Genomic DNA, 19,962 nt, shown 5'->3' with positions numbered 1-19,962 from the left:
ATCCCCAGAGCCACGTCATGCATGGGGGCACTTGCAGGATGAGCCTGTGTGCGTGTGAGGGGGAGGAGGTGCTGGGAACATGCCTTGAAGGCTTCAAATCTGTTTATCTTCACACTCCTGAGAGGCGATCGCTCTCCCGTGACAGGGCAGCGCGCTGGAGGGAGCTGTGCTGGCAGCGAGGAGATAAACCTACAGGGCACAGGCTGCTTTGGCCAAGTGGCCTCTCCCTGACCAGCAATTCCTTATGTCTCTGTGAGATGAAATGGGACAGGAGCAGCAGGAAGCCTCCTCCAATCCTTCTTTTTAATAGTTCCTCAGGATAAATAGTAGATAAGAGGAAAGGCAGCATTGTTAGTAAGCTGAGAACGCTAAGACAAAGAAAAGAGCTGTGGTCTTTCACAGCAAAAATAAATCGGTATCTGTAGTGGGCTATATTCAGCAATATGTCCAACTGCTAGTTGGCCTCTGACTTGCTTTGTTTTTCATTTATTTTATTTCCAGTAATTGTTTCCTGATTGCAAACATATAGAGGAAAAAAGACAGAAATGATTTGCGTGTTTCCTGTTGTAACAGCAGAATGAAGGTAACTTACACAGGGATGAAAAGAGACCATATTTCATGCCTGTTGCTAAACAAATAGCTGCAGAAAAGTGGGTTGTCATGATAAACAAGAAAGACACTGACAAAAAGCTGCCTCTCTCTAGAAGGTTTGAGAGATTCCTTTGTAGATTCAAACAGAAAGTGGTAACCTAGGAGATAATTTCTTTCTGTTCATTTCTTCTCAATCTGAGACTTTTTTTATCAACCTGGTGTATTAATGTTTTGATGTATAGATTATATCAGAGTACAGTTCTGCATTTTCAGGATTTTTACTTTTGTTTTGAGAGAGAAGCCTGTATTGTGCTATTTATTTATTTATTTATTTTAATATTACGAATGCAGCATATGGGGCAGTTTTCTTCCACCTGCTGGCTGTTCCTCTTCCTCCTTGCAATTCCCACATATGCATAAAACCTTAATGAAGTTATTCCATGTGTTTTGGTGCACAGACACCGTAGCTGCTGTTCTGTGCTATTGCTGTACCTTCACCTGTATGGTGCAACCTTTGGTGGTTTTCCATTCATTTTATGCTATGATAAGCCAGGTCAGGGAGATAAACCAGGAGGAAAGAAGTCCTATCAGGGGGTGAAAAAAAAAAAAAAGATTTTTCTGGAAGGTTTGGTTTTTGGAGGAGCTGGAGGACCTTACTGCAGGCAGTGGAGCATTGGCTCTGGCACAAGAGCTGGGAAGAGAGCACCCAAACCCTATGCTGTTAGAGCTCTGTGCTGTGCGTAAGAGAAGAGTACATCTGGGATCAGGTATGCTCTCAGGTGTGCGCCTTTTCTTTATGCAGCTGTGGCTGTGTGGTTTGTTAAAAGCACCAAGAGGAGGTCCTCTTTCTCCTGGCAGAGCCCATCTTCACCCTGGTGTGGCCAGAACAGGGGTGAACTTCTGGAGGCTGCTCCAGAGCACAGCGAAACAACGTGGCAGAGGCACACCCACTGATTCAGGGCAGCAGATTGGGATCATGGAGGGTGTCTGGAAGGAGAAAAAAAAAAAAAAAGAAAACACGCTAGTGTGGCAAATAATTGTATTTCTTCCACTTTGGTGTTTGTTGGTTTATAACCGTATGAGATCTGTGTTAAAATCCCTTTGTCGAGGAGGTGTGCTTTTCCTGTACAGGAAGGCTCCCTGGAGAGAAAGTTCATTAGCATCCCAAGGGCTCAGCCCAAGGTGTGTTTGCCCATCTGCTCAGGGAAGGAGTGAATCTCCTTTGAGAAGGCAACCAAGATGGTAACTGTACACGGGTTCAAAATGAAGCAAGAAACCACTAAGTGACCAAATGTGCTGAAGGTAAACATTTGTATAGTGGATCTTAATGGAGTTAGCTTAACATATTGTAAATCTGTGAATACAGTGGTAATTGGATCAGGAGTTTGGCATGAGCAGCAAGGAAGTGGCTACACATGCCTCTAGTGACACCAGATCAAAACCACTCGGAACAAGAACTAAAGAAGAAAGGGGCTTCCCTGAGCAGAAGGGTTAATGATGCTGCACCAGGAGTGCAGACGCAGCCCGCCCGTTAGCTGGATTTTCAGGGCTCCGCTGGCTAAAGGCAGAGCTGAACCAGTGCAAATCACCGTAATTCCCCTGCAGTTAATAAGGCTCTGCCAATTACCACTGCTCTCAGCCTGCCCTGAGAAACGATTGCAGCTCCAATACAGCAGCAGCCGTGCTGAAGTGCTCGTGGTGGCTGTCCCCTGCCCTGGGTGCTTGTAGCTACACTTTCCCTTGTACCAGACAGACCCCAGCAGCTCCTGCGGGGACCTGCTGGCAGAGCCAGAGGCTGAGCTAGGACCTAGCACTGGGGAAGGGTTGGCTGAGCGGGGCTGGGAGCAATGGGAGCCCCAGGAGTGCAGTTTGGGTGATTATATACTGGCTCAGAAATAGGTTTGGGCCACGGGGCCGCACTGCTGACTCTTATAGATACTATTTTCCACCCAGAGGAGCTCTCCCCTGTCTTTTTCTGTCCTGTAAACAGGGGACTGTCTCCCATGGAGCAAATCTGCTTCCCCAGGTGTCTCAGAGCTTCTTGGGTCAGGCAGATGTGGTACTGCAGGTACCCGGCTCAGGCAGTTTGTGTCCAGGCCAACCGTGTTCTGTCACCGCCTTTCCCAGACCGCCAGGATGAGACAGCTACCACGATGCTATTGCTTTGTCTCTAGTTTCTGAGAAGGAAAAGGAAAACTGAGCTGAAATGCTGAGTACAAAACTGTCCACAGAAGAACCGAACTATTTCTGGTTCAAAATGAAATAAATGTAAGTGGTTTAAAATATATATGTATATTTATATATATTAAACTGGAAGAAAACCACATTCTCCATCTGTGGCCTGGACCTGGGGCCTGTTGTGGCTACAGAGATCTTATAAATATGGAGTCCACCAAGGGGAAATGCAGTTGCAGGTGAATTTTCAAATTTTCCTTTTCCTGAGGCTGCCATTTGCCATCCCACTGAAGAGTCCTGCCTGTTAGCTTCTGTTCCAGAACTGTTGCTAGCACTTCAGGCAAAGTGCATAAACATCATGGTCATGAGACTTCATTCACCTTTGGAAAGTCCCTTTCTTCTTGCTGGATCATGATGTGGCCAAAATTTTGGATTTTAGCAACCACACACACAGAAGAGAAGTAGAATCAAGACCTGAGCTAGATTGACATGAACCAATCTGATTTTTTAGATTGTTGTTTTCAGGAAACATAAGCTGTGCTTGTTAGGGCTTGGGCTGAGAGCAAAATGCAGCATGAGGTCAATCAGGTAATTCACAGACAGCAACCTGGACAGTGTGCTGGCTTTCCAGCTGCTGGTAGCACTTTAAAGGCAGTATTGCTCAGGTCTTAAGGCATTGAAGTGGTGACTGCTGAAGTATTACAAGTTATGCACACATTTCAAAGAAATAATCTCCTTTGCAGACCCCAAAATCTAAGAGAAAGCACAGAAAAGGGTTTATGTGGTCTGAAAAGAACCACAAAACTGGGAAGTTTACATAGCTTCCCACATATGCCAAAAATACAGATTGAGGCAAGTGAAAAAATCTGTGTTGGTGGGAGAAAAATTGCTGCCCTGGAGCAAAGTAGGCATAGATTTGTTTATATTGGCTGGCAATATCTTGGACCCATCCTGAACTGTCGTGGTTTTCTCATGATAATGCTTCTGTGAGACTGTTAGCCAAGTAGATAATTGTGTTTATTGGCTCCGTGCTCACTAACACAGTGCATTTGACAGAGCTCTAGCTGGCAGTGCCTTTAAGCTGTGGCTCAATGGCTTTATCAGCTAGTGGCGAAGTATGAATTTACATATGTTATCACAAGTCTGCCCTATCTCTGATCCCATTAATTACTGGAACACGTGTTAAAATAATGACATCCAACAAATTAAGGAGGGAGAGTTTGTGCTGATCTAGTCACAGCACTGCTTTATTCTAAGGAAATTATTTGTTTTGCTCTACAGAAATATGAAAAAGGAACAACTGCTGTTGTAGATGCCTGGACGCAGGCACAAGGAGTGCTCCAAAGGGATGCGTTTTTCTTTGCTAAGCCATTTAAGACTAACATCGTATTTGATCTCAGGAGTCCAAACCTCCTGCTGGCACAGCACAGTGCAGGGAGATGGTAAAGCAGCTTCACTGCCACAGCTGAGTACAGCAGCCAGCACAGACACAGTTAATGGAAACCAGCCCACACGTGGGACTGGTCTCAGCTTGGTCTCAGCTCCCCTTCTGAAGGCATATTTGCCGTGTTGCCCACTAGGACCCATGCCTGCCTCAAAAAGGGCTGGTGAATGGGGAGTGGGACGGGGTCCTGTGCTGGGCAGCGCTGCAGCACAGCCGCCCACCCGCAGGAAGCAGCACCCTGCCTGAGGCTGTGCGGAACAAGGGGCTGGGGGGAAGTAACCACATCTAACTAGGGACAGTTTCACCCTACCCAGCGACTAACCAGAGCACATGATGCAGAAATGTTACCGGGTAACTCAGAGTTGTGTTAATTTTGCTGTGCTAGTGATGCATATTAGGTAGGTTAAAGGGGAAAATGTCGGTGCAAAGTGAGCAAAAATATCCCTTTGTAGTGTCAGAAAGAATATTATTTTGCCTCAAACTATGATGCTAAACACCCATGGCACTCACTTTCTGTGTATTTCCTTCAAATCAGCATCCACTGGGGAGTTCCTGTATCCTGTCTGGAAAAGAAGCCTGTGGGAAGATCTCTGCAACGTGCACAGTGCTGGAGCAGAGCATTTGCCACAGAGTTCTAGGTGGTTTCAGGAGTCACTTGTCAAGTGCTGCTCTGGGCAAGTGGAAACTGAGTTTTTTAAATAGGATTGCACTGGAGGACTTCAGTGGGTCCTTACCCTACCAAGGTAATCACAGTGTGGGCCTACAAAAAGCACCTCCAGGGTTCTGAAACAAAAGTACTGCCAGGAGCGGTGTCCCTTCTCTGCCTCACTGCTGTTTGGCGACAGGGCTACTGCTAGAAACCAGCCCCGTGGCCGTCTGGGAGGTCGCACCCAGCCCGTGTGTGAGCAGTGTCACAGGGACGCCCCAGACACAGGCAAGAAGTCTTCCAAGGGGCCCTGACTCCCACTGCATGGGGGGGCTTTGCTCTGTCACTAGTGAAGGATGTGGAGGGGAAGCCCCTGGAAGCAATACGTCAAATCAGAACAGATCAGAAACGTATCTCAGATTACATCTGCAGTAATGGGAAATCCATATGGAAAATCAAGCTAACTGATAAATATTTGTTAGATACTCATTGAAAATGCCTGCACTGTTTTTGTCACAACATGAAAGCGTGGGTTTCCTGGTCTTATTTAATGGGTGGGAATGGCAGTGCTGACTGAAGGTACATATTTGATCAGATTTGCCTTGGTAAGATGCTGTGGTGAAATGTTTGGCATCTCTCCAAAGAACTTTATCAAGTGGACATGTTTTGTCCAAGCCTTGGAATGCATTTTGAATTGTTTGTTTTGGAAATGTCAATGAACGTCTCAAAACCATTGATTTTTATCAATTTGTTTACCTTTATGCAACTTGAAATGCCTTAAATATAACCTTAATATCGACTTTTCAAATTAAGTAAGGAGAATTGCAGAAATATTAAATACAATTTTCTCATTTTATTAGCATTATTTGGAAGCATTCTGTTTAACACCCAAGTAGTTTTCCACAAATCCTTGTGTGCCTGTTCTGTGAGGTCCAATGCATTCCAGGAGCATCATGCTGTGTGTAACGGTCATTAACCACTGAGGAAAAAAAACAAATCTTTAGATGTGTCCCACACAGTTCAAAGATAATACCTAACTTAGGACATTGCTAGAAGGGGAAATTGCAGATAGAAGTGTATTGATTTTTTGTTGTTGGCACTGTCTCTGTGCAGCCAGTGAGAGGGTGACCATGGGACTTTATACCAGACACTTCAGGTGTATTCCCCGTTGGTGTGTTTGTCTTCTAGATGTGCTGAGATCATCTAGCAAATCTTGAATTCTGGTCACTCTGAGCAGTCAGAGTTTAGTAGGAGAGAGTACAGTACTGGGACGAGCTGCAGATGGAGGGTGTGAGTTTGCCACAGGCAAGAATGAACTTTATGAATAAATTCATAAGCAATTTTCTTTGGGTTATTTTTGAGTTCTAATAAATGATACTTCTTTCATAATTCACACTCTTATCTTTAGTGACTGGATAAAGTAAAACACTGAGGAAATTTCAAGAATATCGTGCTGAGGGGAGCCTGTTGCTGTACGTACCCCTGTTCGGACACCAAAATGGTGGATGTTCGATTCTGCTCTGCAAAGTGATGGTGAAACTGTGTGGATATCTCTTGGGTAACTATGATTTGCATGCAAAGCTAATCTTTCCTAATTACCTTCCCCGAAAACTTATACTAAGATCTTAGCAATCTGGAATCCTTTGCTCATGTATTTCTGACAAGTAAGAAAGGTGATGTAGGTCAAACTATGGCTTACGTTGCGTTTTTATGGCTTTGATTTTCTCCTGAAGGCTTTTAGAGGAGTCAGGAACTGAGGCTGTAGCCAGTCCTGGTGATGATGCAGCAGAAGGGACTGAGTTTAGCTGCTGGCTCCTGGTTCTGTGAACTTTGCAGTGCTGGCAGGAACAAAAAGCAGTAAAAACTTGCCTGTCACTGAAGTCAGCAGCTATCACAATGAATGCAAACAGGGGGCAAATCTGCTGAGTAAGAAGATGCCTTCCCTAGGTCGTAACTTTAGAGCTCTGAACAGACAAAAAGAGAGCTTAGAAACCACGTTTCCACACTGGCTGCCAGGGTGGTGTAAAATCAGGGGTGAAGCTGAAAGCTTCAATCCTAACAGCAGCTTTTACTTTGATGCCATCTCCCAAACACATCACGTGTAGGATGCTGGTACCCTGATTCTCCAGCCCCATGGTTGCAGTTTCGGCTCCCTTTTGCCGAGCTCCCCCACTCGTGCCCCTGCTGGCACCCAGCGCTGGGGCTGCGGGCGCCGGGCGGGCATTGCGGGGGGCTCCCGGGGCTGCCCCGCGGCACCTGCGGCGGGCACCGCACGCCTGGCGCAGAGCTGCACGCGGACCCCCAGCCCCGTTTCCAGCTGCCCGGCTGCCCACGGACTCTCTCTGGGTGCCGACAGGAGCGAGCTCGGGACCCTCGCCCCGCTCCCCCGACGGCGGGCCCGGCCGGCGGCTCCCCCCGGCCCCCTCGGGGCGCGGACCCGGCCGGGGGGCGGCCGCCCTCGGGTCCCGGCGGGGCAGCTCCGGGGGTCGGCCCGGATGGCGCCGGGCGCCCCTCGCGTGCGGGGCCGGCTCCGGCTGCGGCTGCGGCCCCGGCTCCTGCCCCCGCCCGGCCCGGGGGCATTGTCCGCCGCGGCCCGCCCCGTCCAGCCGCGGCCCTCCCCCGGCCGGCCCCGGCCCTGCCCCTCGCCCCTCGCCTCCCCGAAGGCCAATGGAGACGGGATGCGGAGGGTAGGGCCGGGACGGGCGCGCCGGGGCCGCTCCTTGTCCGCCCCCTGTCTCCTCCCCTCGCCCGCTGACCGGGCTCTCTGGCGGCGGCCGGCGGGGCACGCCAGCCGCGTCCCGCTAAATGGCGCCGCTGCTGCGGGCGCTGCTCCGGGCGCTGCTGCTCCCGCTGCCAGGTGAGTGCGGGCCGGGGCCGTGCCGGGGCCGTGCCGGGTCCGTGCCGCCGCCGCACGTGGCTGCACCGAGCCGGCACCGGCGGCCGCGCGGCTCCGCGCTTTGTTCGCCCCGCGACGGGGCGGGCGGGCAGCGGGGGGGGGGGGGCGGGCAGCCCCGCCGGCAGGGGGCGGGAGCGGGCCGCTGGGCACCGGCCCCTGGGCGCCGTTAACCGGCCCTTGGGTGCCGTTAACCGGCCCTTGGGTGCCGTTAACCGGCCCTTGGGTGCCGTTAACCGGCCCGGCGCCCCCGAGGGCTGGGCGCTGTGAGGGGCGCTGTGAGGGGAGCCCGGGCAGCGGGGACAGGACGGGAGGAGCGGGGGGGTAAAGGGTAGGCTCGGCTCGCCGGAGTGAGGGCTTTCCTTAATGCTTTCTTGTAAAATTAGCCCTTTACGACGCCCCAGCTCCTGTGACAGGCTTGTAAAATTAGCGAGCGGCTCGGGCGCCTGGCGGGTGCTGGTGAAGCTCCGCCGGTGGACAGGGGTTGGCACCTGCGTGGGGGCACGGCGGGGACCCCAGCACCCCGCTGCCTGCAGCACCCCGCTGCTGAGCCGGAGGCACCCGTCCCCACACTCATCCCACACCGGGATGCGTCTGGAAGCCAGGAGGCAAGAGGCTGAGCAGCCTGGACCTCGACGACTTTCCTCGGCTGGAAGGCAGTGCTGCAGCTCTCCCAGAGCGGGCCGGGGTGCAGCTGGAAGGGCTCGGAGGTCTTGGAGCCTTCAATAGCAGTAACGGGACTGCCTCGTGTGTGCGGGATTGCTCACAAGTGCTCCGGGTAACAAGCACGTCCGTACTTACAGGCAACATCTTTTTCTCTCCCTTAGGAGTGTGGTGCTTTAGTGAACTGTTTTTTGTGAAGGAGCCTCAAGATGTTACGGTCTCAAGGAAGGATCCGGTGGTTTTAGACTGCCAGGCCCGTGGTGAAGCTCCTATAACTATTACGTGGCTGAAAAATGGAGTCAAAGTATCTGAAAATGAAAGGATCTACACTTTATCCAATGGCTCTTTATACATCAGTGAGGTGGAAGGAAAGAAAGGAGAGCTGTCAGATGAAGGATTTTACCAGTGCTTAGCTCTGAACAAGCATGGAGCCATTCTCAGTCAAAAAAGTCACCTTACTCTAGCAAGTAAGTTCCAGCTCTTGTTTGTCAACCTGCTCCCAAGTCTGTGGCAACAGCTCCTGACCAGCACAAAACAACCTATTGTTCTGATTGTGCGCGTGAAAAGACAAATCACAAAAGCAAATAGCGAGGCAATTCTGCAAAACACTTGTTTCTTTCTATATGTGTAAACATTATGAACAAATCTTGTCATGCCTCCGTTCAAGTCTGTGATGTGGCCAGAGTGGCAGAGCCACCTGTGAGCCCTCGTGATCGGTGGTGCCGTGTGTGGTTCGCTCATCAGAGCAAGCTGTGCTGGTAGAGTGGTTGCAGATGATGCAGGGCCATGCTGCTACCAACCTTCCGGGTCTCATTTCTCAAGTCCTGTTCTTGAAACTGTGCAAGGGTTATCTACAAATCTTTTTTTTTTTTTTTTTTTTTTTTCTTGTTCAATGGCCTGATGTTGTGATGAGTAGTGTTGGGGATATCTTGGGGCAGAGTACAATATTAATAGAGATGGCTGTCTTTGGGAGAGGAGACATCATGAAGATTAAATCATAGAATCATTTAGGTTAGAAAAGACCTCTAAGATCATCTGGTCCAACCTTTAGCCTAGTACTGCCAAGCCCACCATTAAACCATGTCCCTAAATTACCAAGTCCTTGCTGTTCTGCTGTCTACCTTCAGCCAGGCGGATGGGTACTGTCCCTTCTGGAACTGCTTTAGGGTTCTGGAACCTGCCATAAGGACCTGTTAAACGGTGCCACTGGGGGAGTCACACTTGTAGGGCACTCCAGGCCCTGCTCCTGCCTGAGCAGTGAGGGAAATTGTTGCATGTAAGTGCCTTTATAGCTTTAATGGTCTGACCCCAAGCGTGTGTTGCCCTTGGTTTTCCTAGCATCTTTAAACGTATTGAGCAAGAGATGTGTGTTGGGAACTGAATGCCATGCCTTCTTCCAGGACAGTGCAGAGTTTTGCCAGTAGGCTAGGGTCATTTCAAAGAGAGCATAACAGAGTACACAGTTTGTGTAGTCCTCTCATGTTCCCTCTCTAATAGGACTTAACTGATGAACTTAATCTAATAGGAAAAGGCTCCCTTTGACCTCTTCAACCCTGTTCTTCGTGGCAAGTTGCAGTAAACTGTGGCGCTGATACCTCTGTGGAAACTAGGCTTTGGCTGTGAATTGCAAGTTTTATCAAATTCAATCTGAAATTAATTAGTTAATACAGTTAGTCCATTAACAGGCATTAAAAAAGTCTGAATCAATCTTTTTTTTTTTTTTTTTTTTTTTTTTTTTTCCCCCGTGTGCTTCTGAACTGAATATAAAAGCTGTCCGTAAGGTATCTCAGGAAGGTGTGAAATACCTTGTTCAGTGATCTGGAGCTTTGGCAGTTGAAGACCAGGCTGGTGGAAGCAGGTGGCTCCAAGAAAGTTACGAGTTTTCACATGCTGGGAGAGGCTGTGAACTCTCAATTTCTGAAAACTGGCTATTTATTACTTTGTATCGTGGCATCTTACTCACTTTAAGGATTAGAGCCTTGGTAGTTCTTGGATACTTTTGACTAAATGATGAAAAATGAAGTATTAATATTGTTGACATTTACATTCACAACGTTAGGTTTCAGAGTGTCAGCACCATTCATAAACAAACTGAAGAAAGCCTTTCTTAAGAGGATAGGAATCTCATTTATTATAAACATAAAGCAAAGCAGCAGATGATGGATTCTGTGTGTAGGACTGAGGGAAAAATTAGGGCAATATTAAATATGAGACATTGCAGGATGAGCTCTGTGTTCTCCATGTGAGAGAACTTCTGGAATGGTATGGAGCACTGTAGTAGTAGAACATAGTAATACATTGGTATGATCTTTTTTTTTTTTTTTTCCTTCAGACAGGATTGAACTGCCGTAAATGTTTGTTTCTCACATACACGTCATTTCACCAGAAAGATGGTTTCACTTTGGTTTGTTTTTAAATAATGAAATCTTACCACCAGGGAAGACACACAAGCAAATAGATTGTGTGTTGTGAATGATACTCTTGTTTTGCAGCCTTTTTGCCTTTTTTTTTTTTTTTTTCCCGTAAGACTATGACAAAAGGTTTCTTTTTCTTCTTTGAATGCTTAAAAAGGTTTCTTATGGCTGTTGGAGAAAACTAGAAGAGATAGCGGATCTGTAATGGTCACAGTAGGTGATGTTGACTTAGAGATTAAGTGGTTAACTAGTGACCAGACGTGAAATTATTCCATGCAGCAGTTTATTCCTTTTTGTCGTATTCCAATCTGCTGAGTTTCAGAATGTCATATCTTTACTGTAAAGCTACAAAAAAGGCAATATTTGGTGTCATTACCACTTGTATCACTGACGTCCAGAAAACACATGCAAAATTGCTTTTCTGTCTCATTTTCCAGTGGCTCTACTGGCTGTCATGACTTGCAGAAGTTTAAAGGAAATGAAATTTGAAGTTGTGGGTTTTTTTTTTTTAGGCTTGTAAGTTTTGTTTAGAATCAGTTGTGGTTGCTGCAAAAGCAAATTACCTTGTGGTCAGGCTACAGAAAGAACTATACATATTAAACAGGTGGAGAATAGGCATTAAATGGGCATTCTTTCTTGGGAGGAAAAAAGCAAATGCTCTCTTAGGTCTCTGGTAGCAGCAGGGTGCAAGGATGTTCTTTTACTCTGCCTGATCAGAGATTTTGCTGGTAAGCTTATCTTTTGCTTCAGAATTGTAATGTTTAGTGTTGCATTTGGAAACCAAAAACTTTAATCTGTCCAAGAGTTTAAGATTTGAACACACAAGGAGATCAGGTCTTGGTTTCTAAAGTTAGGAACTGGAAGCTGAAGGTTGCACTCTTGGCAAGAATTCCATTATTCATGTGCAAATTAAGAATTCACAGGGTTAAAAGGTTAGAAACTGGCCAGGATGAGGTTTACCCTTGTGATAAAGAGCAGATGACCCTCATTCATTGGCCAAAGCTTTCATGTAGCTCCTCTGCAAAGTTAGTGATTGCCATGAATTGTTCTTGAGGAATGCAGAAATTCAAATGTGAGCAGGCCTTTCCTTAAGTGTCACTATGGAGCCTTATCTCCCGAGCACATCAGAGTAGGTCTGCAGGGACAGGGTTCCTCCCCAGAGGCCCCAAGGCTTTGCTTTCCTGTTGTTCATCCATGCACAAAAGAATTTGACTAATTTAGGGCTTTTTTTTTTTTTTTTGTAAGATCCCCCCACTTTTTTAAAGGAAGCTGTGGAGCTGAGGTATTGCTTAGGTAAAACTAAATATTCGTATCGGTACATGCTTATAGTTGCATCCGAAGCTGGCTAGTTGATGTAGGGGGGAGAGAGGGAGGTTCCTGTGCGGGTCTTTGTGAGGCACCATGTAGGGGTAAAATGCTAATAGTGAAGAGTAAACGACTTACACAAAATTCCCCTTATTGCTGCCACTGCTACTAGGAGAGATCTCTCTAAACAGAATATAAAAGTCATGTACAACGTGGAGGAAGTCCAAGCACTTTTGGTACAATTTGAATAATCAGCTAAAAATAAATAAAGTGAGAGTTTTGTATTTCTGCAATTTAAATTGTGAATAAAAGTTTAACCACAGTTGGCGAAGACTGTCCATAAATACAGCTAGACTTGCAGTAAGGTAATGCTAAGAAAAAACGGAGAAAGGGCAATCCTGTTCTGAAGTTAGTAACACAGGCTTTGAGTAGTGATTGGATAGGATGCTCACTGTTTATTTCCTTTTCACAAAAAGTGGAAATTGAAGTCTTAAATGGATGGAAGGGATATATACAGCTGGTAGAAGTATCCCTGGAGAACCCTTTCTCCTCTTGTAACTTGGCTGAATGTCTTACGTGCGAATTACAAGAAACATTAAGCCCATTCTTCATGAACACGTTTCTGCATTACACCAGAATGAAAGGTTATTCGAGCAGAGGATTTCTTGGAACATGCTCCTTAAGGAAGCTGTTCGCTTTCGTTACAGTTTGAGAACTGCTGGGCCTAGTCCATGTGGCAGGGTACTTTGTGGGGAGTTTGTGCTTTTGCTTACCTGCTGCGGCAGTGATGTGACTTCTGGTCCCACAGCAATGGCAGTAACTGGTAATGTTTTTGTTTTTATATCCTACATCTTTTGCTCTACTTTCAAATATTTGATTACTTAAGAGTGCATCCAGCTGTGCATTATCCTCTGCTATGGCAATCACGCTTTCTTAGTACTAAACCATGCTTGTTCCAGCTGCTTGTTCCCACTTTTGCATTGTGCCCTTCTTCCTGTGGGCACAGCTACACGTGTGGCTAACTGAACAGGGAACTGATCAGGGTTAAAATAATAGAATTAAAACAAAAGGTGTTTTTTAACCCAAATGAGTTCCCTGATGAGTTTTGTTATGGAGCCCCTTGCACTGATTGTACTGGTGTAACTGAGAGGAGTGATGTGAAGGTGAAAATCTTGGTGGAGGAATGCTACCAAAGCTTAGATTGCCACAAAAATAAATGTTCTTCAAGTGTAGCCTTTTTGGAACGTGTACAGATGCAGAAACGTTGCCCTTCTGCTATTACTTTTTTAAAAATTAATTTTAGTGTCTTGCCTTAAATGAGGAGGTCAGTAGCTGTGGTCTAATGCTTTTCGTTCAGTGTGGAATCTGTCATCTCAGGTATCCTCCAAATGTTTATAGATCTCAAAGGTATGTTTAATTATGTTAAATAGTGATGAAGGGAGAAACAAGTTCTGAGATGGGGGTGGGGAGCAGAAGGGCAGAAGTGTTTTCTGACTGAGATGGAATGAAGTGGCAAATGGCTGCTGTAGACAATAGTCTTGTATTAAAAGAGATAGCAAGGTCTTAATGCTGTAGGACTAGTGTGGTTACAGACAATTTGAGGAAGCGCTTGTTTTAGGTTTTTACAAGTGCTGCCTTATTGCTATTGCTTTGATTTGAGTGCCCTGGGAAGAGAACTGCTTCCTAAGCTGAGTGAATGTGGCTGATCTGCAGTGTATTTCCATTCCAGTATTTAAGGCAGGAGGAAGACGTTTAATGTCTCAATTGGGAATGCTAGCTGATAACAGTGAAGAAGAGCTGTAGTATTTTTGTACTTTAATTGAGATACACTGAAGAAATAAAAAAAAAAAAAAAAGAGAGAAATGTATCCTTCTTAACTCCTTCTTTTTTAGAAATTTCTTCAAGAACTCCCCCAGACATTTTTTGACCTGGGCTTCTGCAACATATTTACAGAAGAAATTGTCAAGACATAACAAATTGTTACCTTTTTCCTTTTTTTTTTTTTTATTCTTTTGCACTAGGGCATTCCTTCTTTCAGCAGAAACTGGTCTGCACGTGTAACAGGTCTTCCACAGGCTAAGGAAGGGGCTTTTACATCCTTTCCAGTACAACAATTATATGAAACTCTACTTAGCACCTATGAACAGTCTTTGTTTCCGTTACCATGTCAGTAGAGAAGAGAGCTTTTCACAGGTTTCCTCAACGTCTCAGTTTCACATTTGTCAAGCATAATGTCAACCTGAGGCATTTTATGTGCTTGCTGTTCTTCCAAACTAGTGAGGCCAAAGCTATGATGGTTTTTACTGTTTTTTATCACCTTATCTTTATAACGTATAAAGTTTTTACCAGCTTCTTTTTTTTTAAAGGGCAGCTCAGTCTGACTGGCAGTGGGTTCTGTAGCTAATAAAACCCTCACCTGTGTGAGAAATGTCAAAGGGAAACGTGGTGCCATGCTGCAAGTTGTTCAGAGCCACGACTAGAGGTGTTCTTACCTGATGCAAATTCTCCATGTGAAGCATGTACTAAACTGTTGAGATTTCTCTTCTCCTTGCAGAGCAATGCAGGGCAGCAAAGGATGCTGTTCTGTTCTTGCAGTGTGGTGCTTCCCCCCACCCCTGCCTTTCTTCTCCCTCCCTCTCTGCATTTCTTGGTGTAGAAATTGTTGAAAGGGCATTCAGTAAGGCCCCCTTTTGTCAGCCAGCTCTGATTATCCTAAAGAAAAGGATCTCACTCTGAGCAGTTGTTTGCCTGGAGACTTGTTGTCACGTCTTCACAATTTAACAGCTGTGGCTATTGATGGTGTGCAGGACAACTTAAGACATGACAAAAGAGAATCTTGGAGGAAGAATTTCTAAGTTACTAAGAATTTTCCTACAGATTTGTCCATCGATTGACATATTTGTTTTTCATTTTTGTGTGTTTTGCTCAACATTTTGTATTTTTCTACATCTCATATCCAAAACTGTGGACATAATCTTTTGTTTAGTTTTTCTTTTTTTTTCTTTTTTTTTTTTTTTTGTCCCATCAATAGGCCCAGCTGTTAAATTGGGATTGATTACTTCCAGTCTTTATAACTAGTAATCACCACCTAAGTGAAAAAGTAATCAACAACGTCAAACCTTCCCATTTTGTTGAGCAAGTGTGCGTTGTATGGTCAACATTAGTTACCAGGGTCAACCTCTACATTGCTTTTAAGCAGCAGAATTTTAAGCAACATCTACATTTTTAAGTTGATTGTCTCGGCAATTGAGTTAGAGGAGAAAAAATCAAACTAGAAGGTCTGTGCTGGGCACTAAGAAATCCATTGTGGGTAGTGTTCAAAGACCTGCATCTGTATTGAATACATTTTTTTGTTTGTATGGATAAAATTGCTACTGGATGGAGATAAGCATCAGATATAGGAAGGAGATGGGTATGAAACCAATGGAGTGTGGAGGATTTAACTGTGACTTAAGTGATGAAATTATAACCTTCTCTTCTGTGTTGCTTTTTCTGTATGTAAAGATTTGGAGGGAGATGGCTTTCTTTATATTTTAGAGGAAAATGTAAATAAGTAGTACTAGACAGATTTTCTTTGCTGCCTTTTTTTTTTTTTTATCTTGATGCTTCCTAAATTTCAGCAGTTATTTATTTATTTATTTATTTATTTTAATGAAATAGGATTTTATCTTCTCGAGGGAGGAAAAGTTTTGTTCTGTTGTTAACAATGTGAACATTCATGAAGGCAAAAAAAAAAAAAAAACAAAAACAAAAACCAAAGTGGCATCTGGATAATACAATTATCATCTCAAGGTCTTGCTTCTCAATTGCCTGTCTCTGTTGGGCTTCTGGAAGGAGGTTTCTGACACATCAGTGTATCTGTAACGCAGGGGAATAGCATCTAGATATCAGTCCCCCCTACTCCCAGGTGCACGTAGGTCTGCCATATGCTTGTGAAGTTCACTTAGTTTCTTCTCCTTATCAACCCCCCCAGAATGACAATGTACAGTCTTTGTGTTTTAGAGGGTAGAAATTTCAGGGTGTCTGAGTCTTTCTGTGCCACTGTTATACTAACCAGCTCTTAACATCCTGCTAGAGTCAGGGGATGCCCGAGTTTGGCTGATAGGAAAAATCAGTACGTTTTTCAGTAGTTGTTGAGGAAGTGATACTCTCTTCTAGCTTGGATGTTTCACTGTAGCAACTGTGACAGCAACTAGTGAGGATCTTCTTGTTCACTACGTGTCAGAGCAGTAGAATGCAACATGAGAAATGAAATACTGAAAACCAACATGTTATAAAAGATGCTGACAAGTTTTATAGCTAAAGCTGTTAATAGAGTTTAATCATTACTTTGAGGCAAAAGTTGCAAAGTACCAGGATACTACTTCACCGTCTCTGGAAGGGCTGCTAGGAATCAGTGCCTTAAGTACTGGGGGGGAGAAAGTTGGCCAGGAGCGGAGTTTAGTCTTTTGTAGACTTGGTTCTTGGGTTTACATGTGTATAAACTAATTTCTTCTGACTAATGTAACAATATGCATATATTCCCATAAGTTATTTGAAAATGATCTTAAAAAGTTGTTTCTGCACATAGAAAATGCTTTGAGGAAAGACAGGACTTCTGGAATATGAAACAAATGGAATGAGTGATGCACTGATAGAGATGTCCCTGCATAATGGAAAACGGACAAGAACGTTCATTACAGAAATAGAAAATGAGTAGGAACCTCATTAAGTGGAGTTTCTGGCAGTCATGGGCATGGTGGCTGGTGAGGCTCACAGAACGTGTGATGCACTCGGTCCCAGCCTCACTCCCTTTGGAAACTTGTCCTTGACTATCTAAAAACTCATGAGCGTGTACAGGAAACAACCAGGTCATGTAATTTGACCTTGTATAGCATAAATGAAGGAATTGCTTCTATACACAATGAAAAAGAAAACAAACAAACAAAAACCCCACACACGAAGTCAAACCAACCAAACAGAACACTGGAAAATTGAAAATCCAAAGACCAGGTGGTAGAGACAAAGGTACTCTTTTATGAAAAAAAAGTGCAAAAAATGATTAGTAATCTGCAAGTGTGGAAACCCTGTGTTTAGATACCTCAGGAGACGCTAAGGTATGGCCATTTTTAAGGGATGTTGCTGCAGAAGAAAATACAGGTGAGCCATCTGCTCAGTCAGGTCAGTAGTAAAAAACAAAACGAAAAGAACTCAGCAGTCATTTCCATAGAAAGCACAGAAAGTAATGATCATCACTTTTCCTCTCAAGACCTCACAGTTCCACTTTGACTTCTATTTTATCAAATTTTTTCAGTAGTAGAATACTACTGAGCAAATTATGGCTCCAGCCTTTGCCAAGTGACTACCATTAGAGCCCCTGTGAAGTTCTCCTGGACAGCAAGAAATAAGATTTCCGTTGTTTGTGAATTATGAATGAATTCTGTTGTGAAAAGCACGAATCTAACTGGAGGATAGGGTCTTGATATGCCTTCTCATCTGTAAAATCTTCAGAAGAAAACTTTCTACCTAGAATCAATATAATGGGCCTGGTGGTAGGATGGGTTTTGTCTCAAAACCCTGCAGTTCATCAAATCAGTATTTAGACAGGGAATGTCTTTGCCAAGCCTGTGCTTAAGTAGGTGTTACCTAGTCCACTAGTCTCAGAACATGCTAAAATTGTGATTTTGAATTTGAAAACAGCAATGTTTTCCTTTATCCTAGAAGTATCTGTAATGGAAATTAGCTGTTGTTCCGTTCTGAAGTTATTTGAATGTGAGAGTCAGTTTTGAAAGAAATTATCACCAAATCAACCAGTGGTAAGGGGCTCACAAAATTATTACAGGCATTAAACATGTCTTCTGGTGTTCTTTTAATACATAGCTAGGGGGCAGTTAAACTAAGTCTTTGCAGCTTGTGATTTGTATCTTGCATCCACTGATGCCTGCATGTTAGAAGCTGGAGGAGATTTTGTGAACAGCAGCACCTCTTTAACTTCAGACTGATTTTTTTTTTTTTTGTTTAAGCATCTTCAGATATGATTCCTGTTCATATTGATTGATTACATTGTCTGTTCTCATTTCATTAGGTCAGAATTTCTTTTGTGCAAAACCCACCTGTCCTTATGGTATCATAAATTAATAGAATTATAGAAGAAAAAACGCTGGATTCTTAATTGATCAGTGTAATTTTATGACGTGTAACAGTTAGTCTGGAGATACCCTGGTAGATACCTACGGCTTACTTCTCAAGTCTTACATTACACCAAATATCTTTCTGAATTTTCTAGGTGAGGGTTTTGAGTTATTTATCTAGAAATATGTGTAACTCCCATTTGAGCCATGTCAGGTTAAAGAGAAAAAAACACAAGAGAATAGGACTGGAAAAAGAATCTGTTCTTCTCAACCTCTTCAGTATTAATTTCTCATGTGAAGTAGCGATGATCAGTTGCCTTTTCTTACACCAACATCACCGAGGCCATCTATCTGCCTGTCACAGACTGGCTTGTTGTTTTTTTAAGCTGTATTGTGATGCACTCACTTCTGCACACCTTAACATAACTTGGACAGGAGAAGCATCGAATACAAAAGCTTTTCATTTGTTTGTTGATTGTTCAAATATTCACATTTTTCTCTGCATTTGTGTCCAGTGTTCCCACCCTTTTCTAATTCTCATGTGTCATAGGCAGTTTTTGCTGCATGTATTTTTTTTCTTTTATTTTTTTTTTTTAAATATGCTATGTTTTTGCTTTGGACTTGCAAAACTGCTTCTGCTAATCCCCTCCTCCTTCTTATTCCTGTCTGGTGGCTGGAAGGAGGTACTGTTTTCCAGTGGAGCTTATTTTCACAGCTGTGGCAAAGGAGGGAAGTGTCATAAGATACTTAAAGGTCAATTTTGACCCCAAATTTAGATGAGGTAAAAATGATTGGACAGAAGCGTAATATCTTGTCTCAAGTGGTCTGGCTGTCATTTCAAAATCAGATAATAAGTATGATTAAGAAAAAGCTGTTTTGATAGCCTTTACAATAGACAATAACAAGGGGACAAAACCTGGTATTGGTTTTTGTTCCATGTTTTGTTTCAACTGGAAGTTATCAAATAAGCCATCATGTTTTCAGGGAAACTTTAAAATGAGACTCAACGTCTTTGAACATGCAGAAGAGTTCTAAATAATTTCTTGCTTTCTCTTGCTAGTACAATCTTGAACATATTAATAATTGTTTGGGTAATTTATCAGCAGATTAACTAGTGTAAATTGTTAAATTACCATGTCACTGTCTACACTGAGATTCTAGTAAACCTCTAATAACTCTAACATGTGCCTCAGGCAGAGCTGTGCATTATGTATGCTCTTTGTAACGAGAATTCATTGACTTTATGAAGCCATTGACAGACATTTATCATTTTGTTCATTAAACTTGTCTGTGACATCCGGCAAATTGATGTTAACTGGAAATATTCTCCAGGAGTTCTGGCACAACTCTGTCATTTTGCCTGAGGAGAGAGAAACTTTGCATGTGGTGTGTCCCAAATTACAAGGGTGAAACTTCCTTCCCCTTCACCGTCCCCCAAAAGTGTAAATGAGCACATGACAATCTTTTTTTTTTCCCATCTTCCTTTTAGTGCTCCTTTATGCAAACAGCCCTGTGACCCACAGTTTACAAGCAGATTTATCATTGATCTTCTGTAGAGGTTGAAACTGGATACTGCTTTTATTAGTTCAGCCAGTCCGTGCCATGAGGGCAGCTCAATTTTATCACGACTGAGCTGTATACAGCATATGTGGCGTAATACAAATCTGCAGTGCTCTGTGCACCGTGGCTCATGCAACCGGTACATCTAAGTCTGTAGTCTG

General features: G+C 44.1%; 1 protein-coding gene and 1 long non-coding RNA gene across 3 annotated transcripts in view; one reads left to right on the top strand and one right to left on the bottom strand.

Annotated features, from left to right (window-relative positions):
- Positions 1-5,696: 5,696 nt before the first annotated feature.
- Positions 5,697-7,918, bottom strand: LOC140003438 (uncharacterized). Its single transcript, XR_011812058.1, has 3 exons — positions 7,613-7,918; positions 6,556-6,694; positions 5,697-5,835 (listed from the first exon to the last, which is right to left on the bottom strand). It is a non-coding gene; the product is annotated as an uncharacterized lncRNA (long non-coding RNA).
- The window catches only part of PRTG (protogenin), an 81,122-nt gene continuing 67,713 nt past the window's right edge, over positions 6,554-19,962 (top strand). Inside the window, exons 1-2 of one of the 2 annotated variants that reach the window (XM_038184942.2) lie at positions 6,554-7,713; positions 8,577-8,879. In XM_038184942.2, coding sequence (XP_038040870.1) covers positions 7,662-7,713; positions 8,577-8,879 — 355 coding nt within the window. In that variant the 5' untranslated portion in view covers positions 6,554-7,661. Of the gene's footprint in view, positions 7,714-8,576; positions 8,880-9,472; positions 9,689-19,962 lie in introns of those variants that run through there. The other variant, XM_072043495.1, reaches the window with a different exon arrangement.

Source organism: Anas platyrhynchos, chromosome 11 (assembly GCF_047663525.1).
Source record: "Anas platyrhynchos isolate ZD024472 breed Pekin duck chromosome 11, IASCAAS_PekinDuck_T2T, whole genome shotgun sequence".
NCBI lineage: Eukaryota > Metazoa > Chordata > Aves > Anseriformes > Anatidae > Anas > Anas platyrhynchos.
Note: the sequence above shows the minus strand (reverse complement) of the source record. Positions and strands in the feature narration are given on the sequence as shown.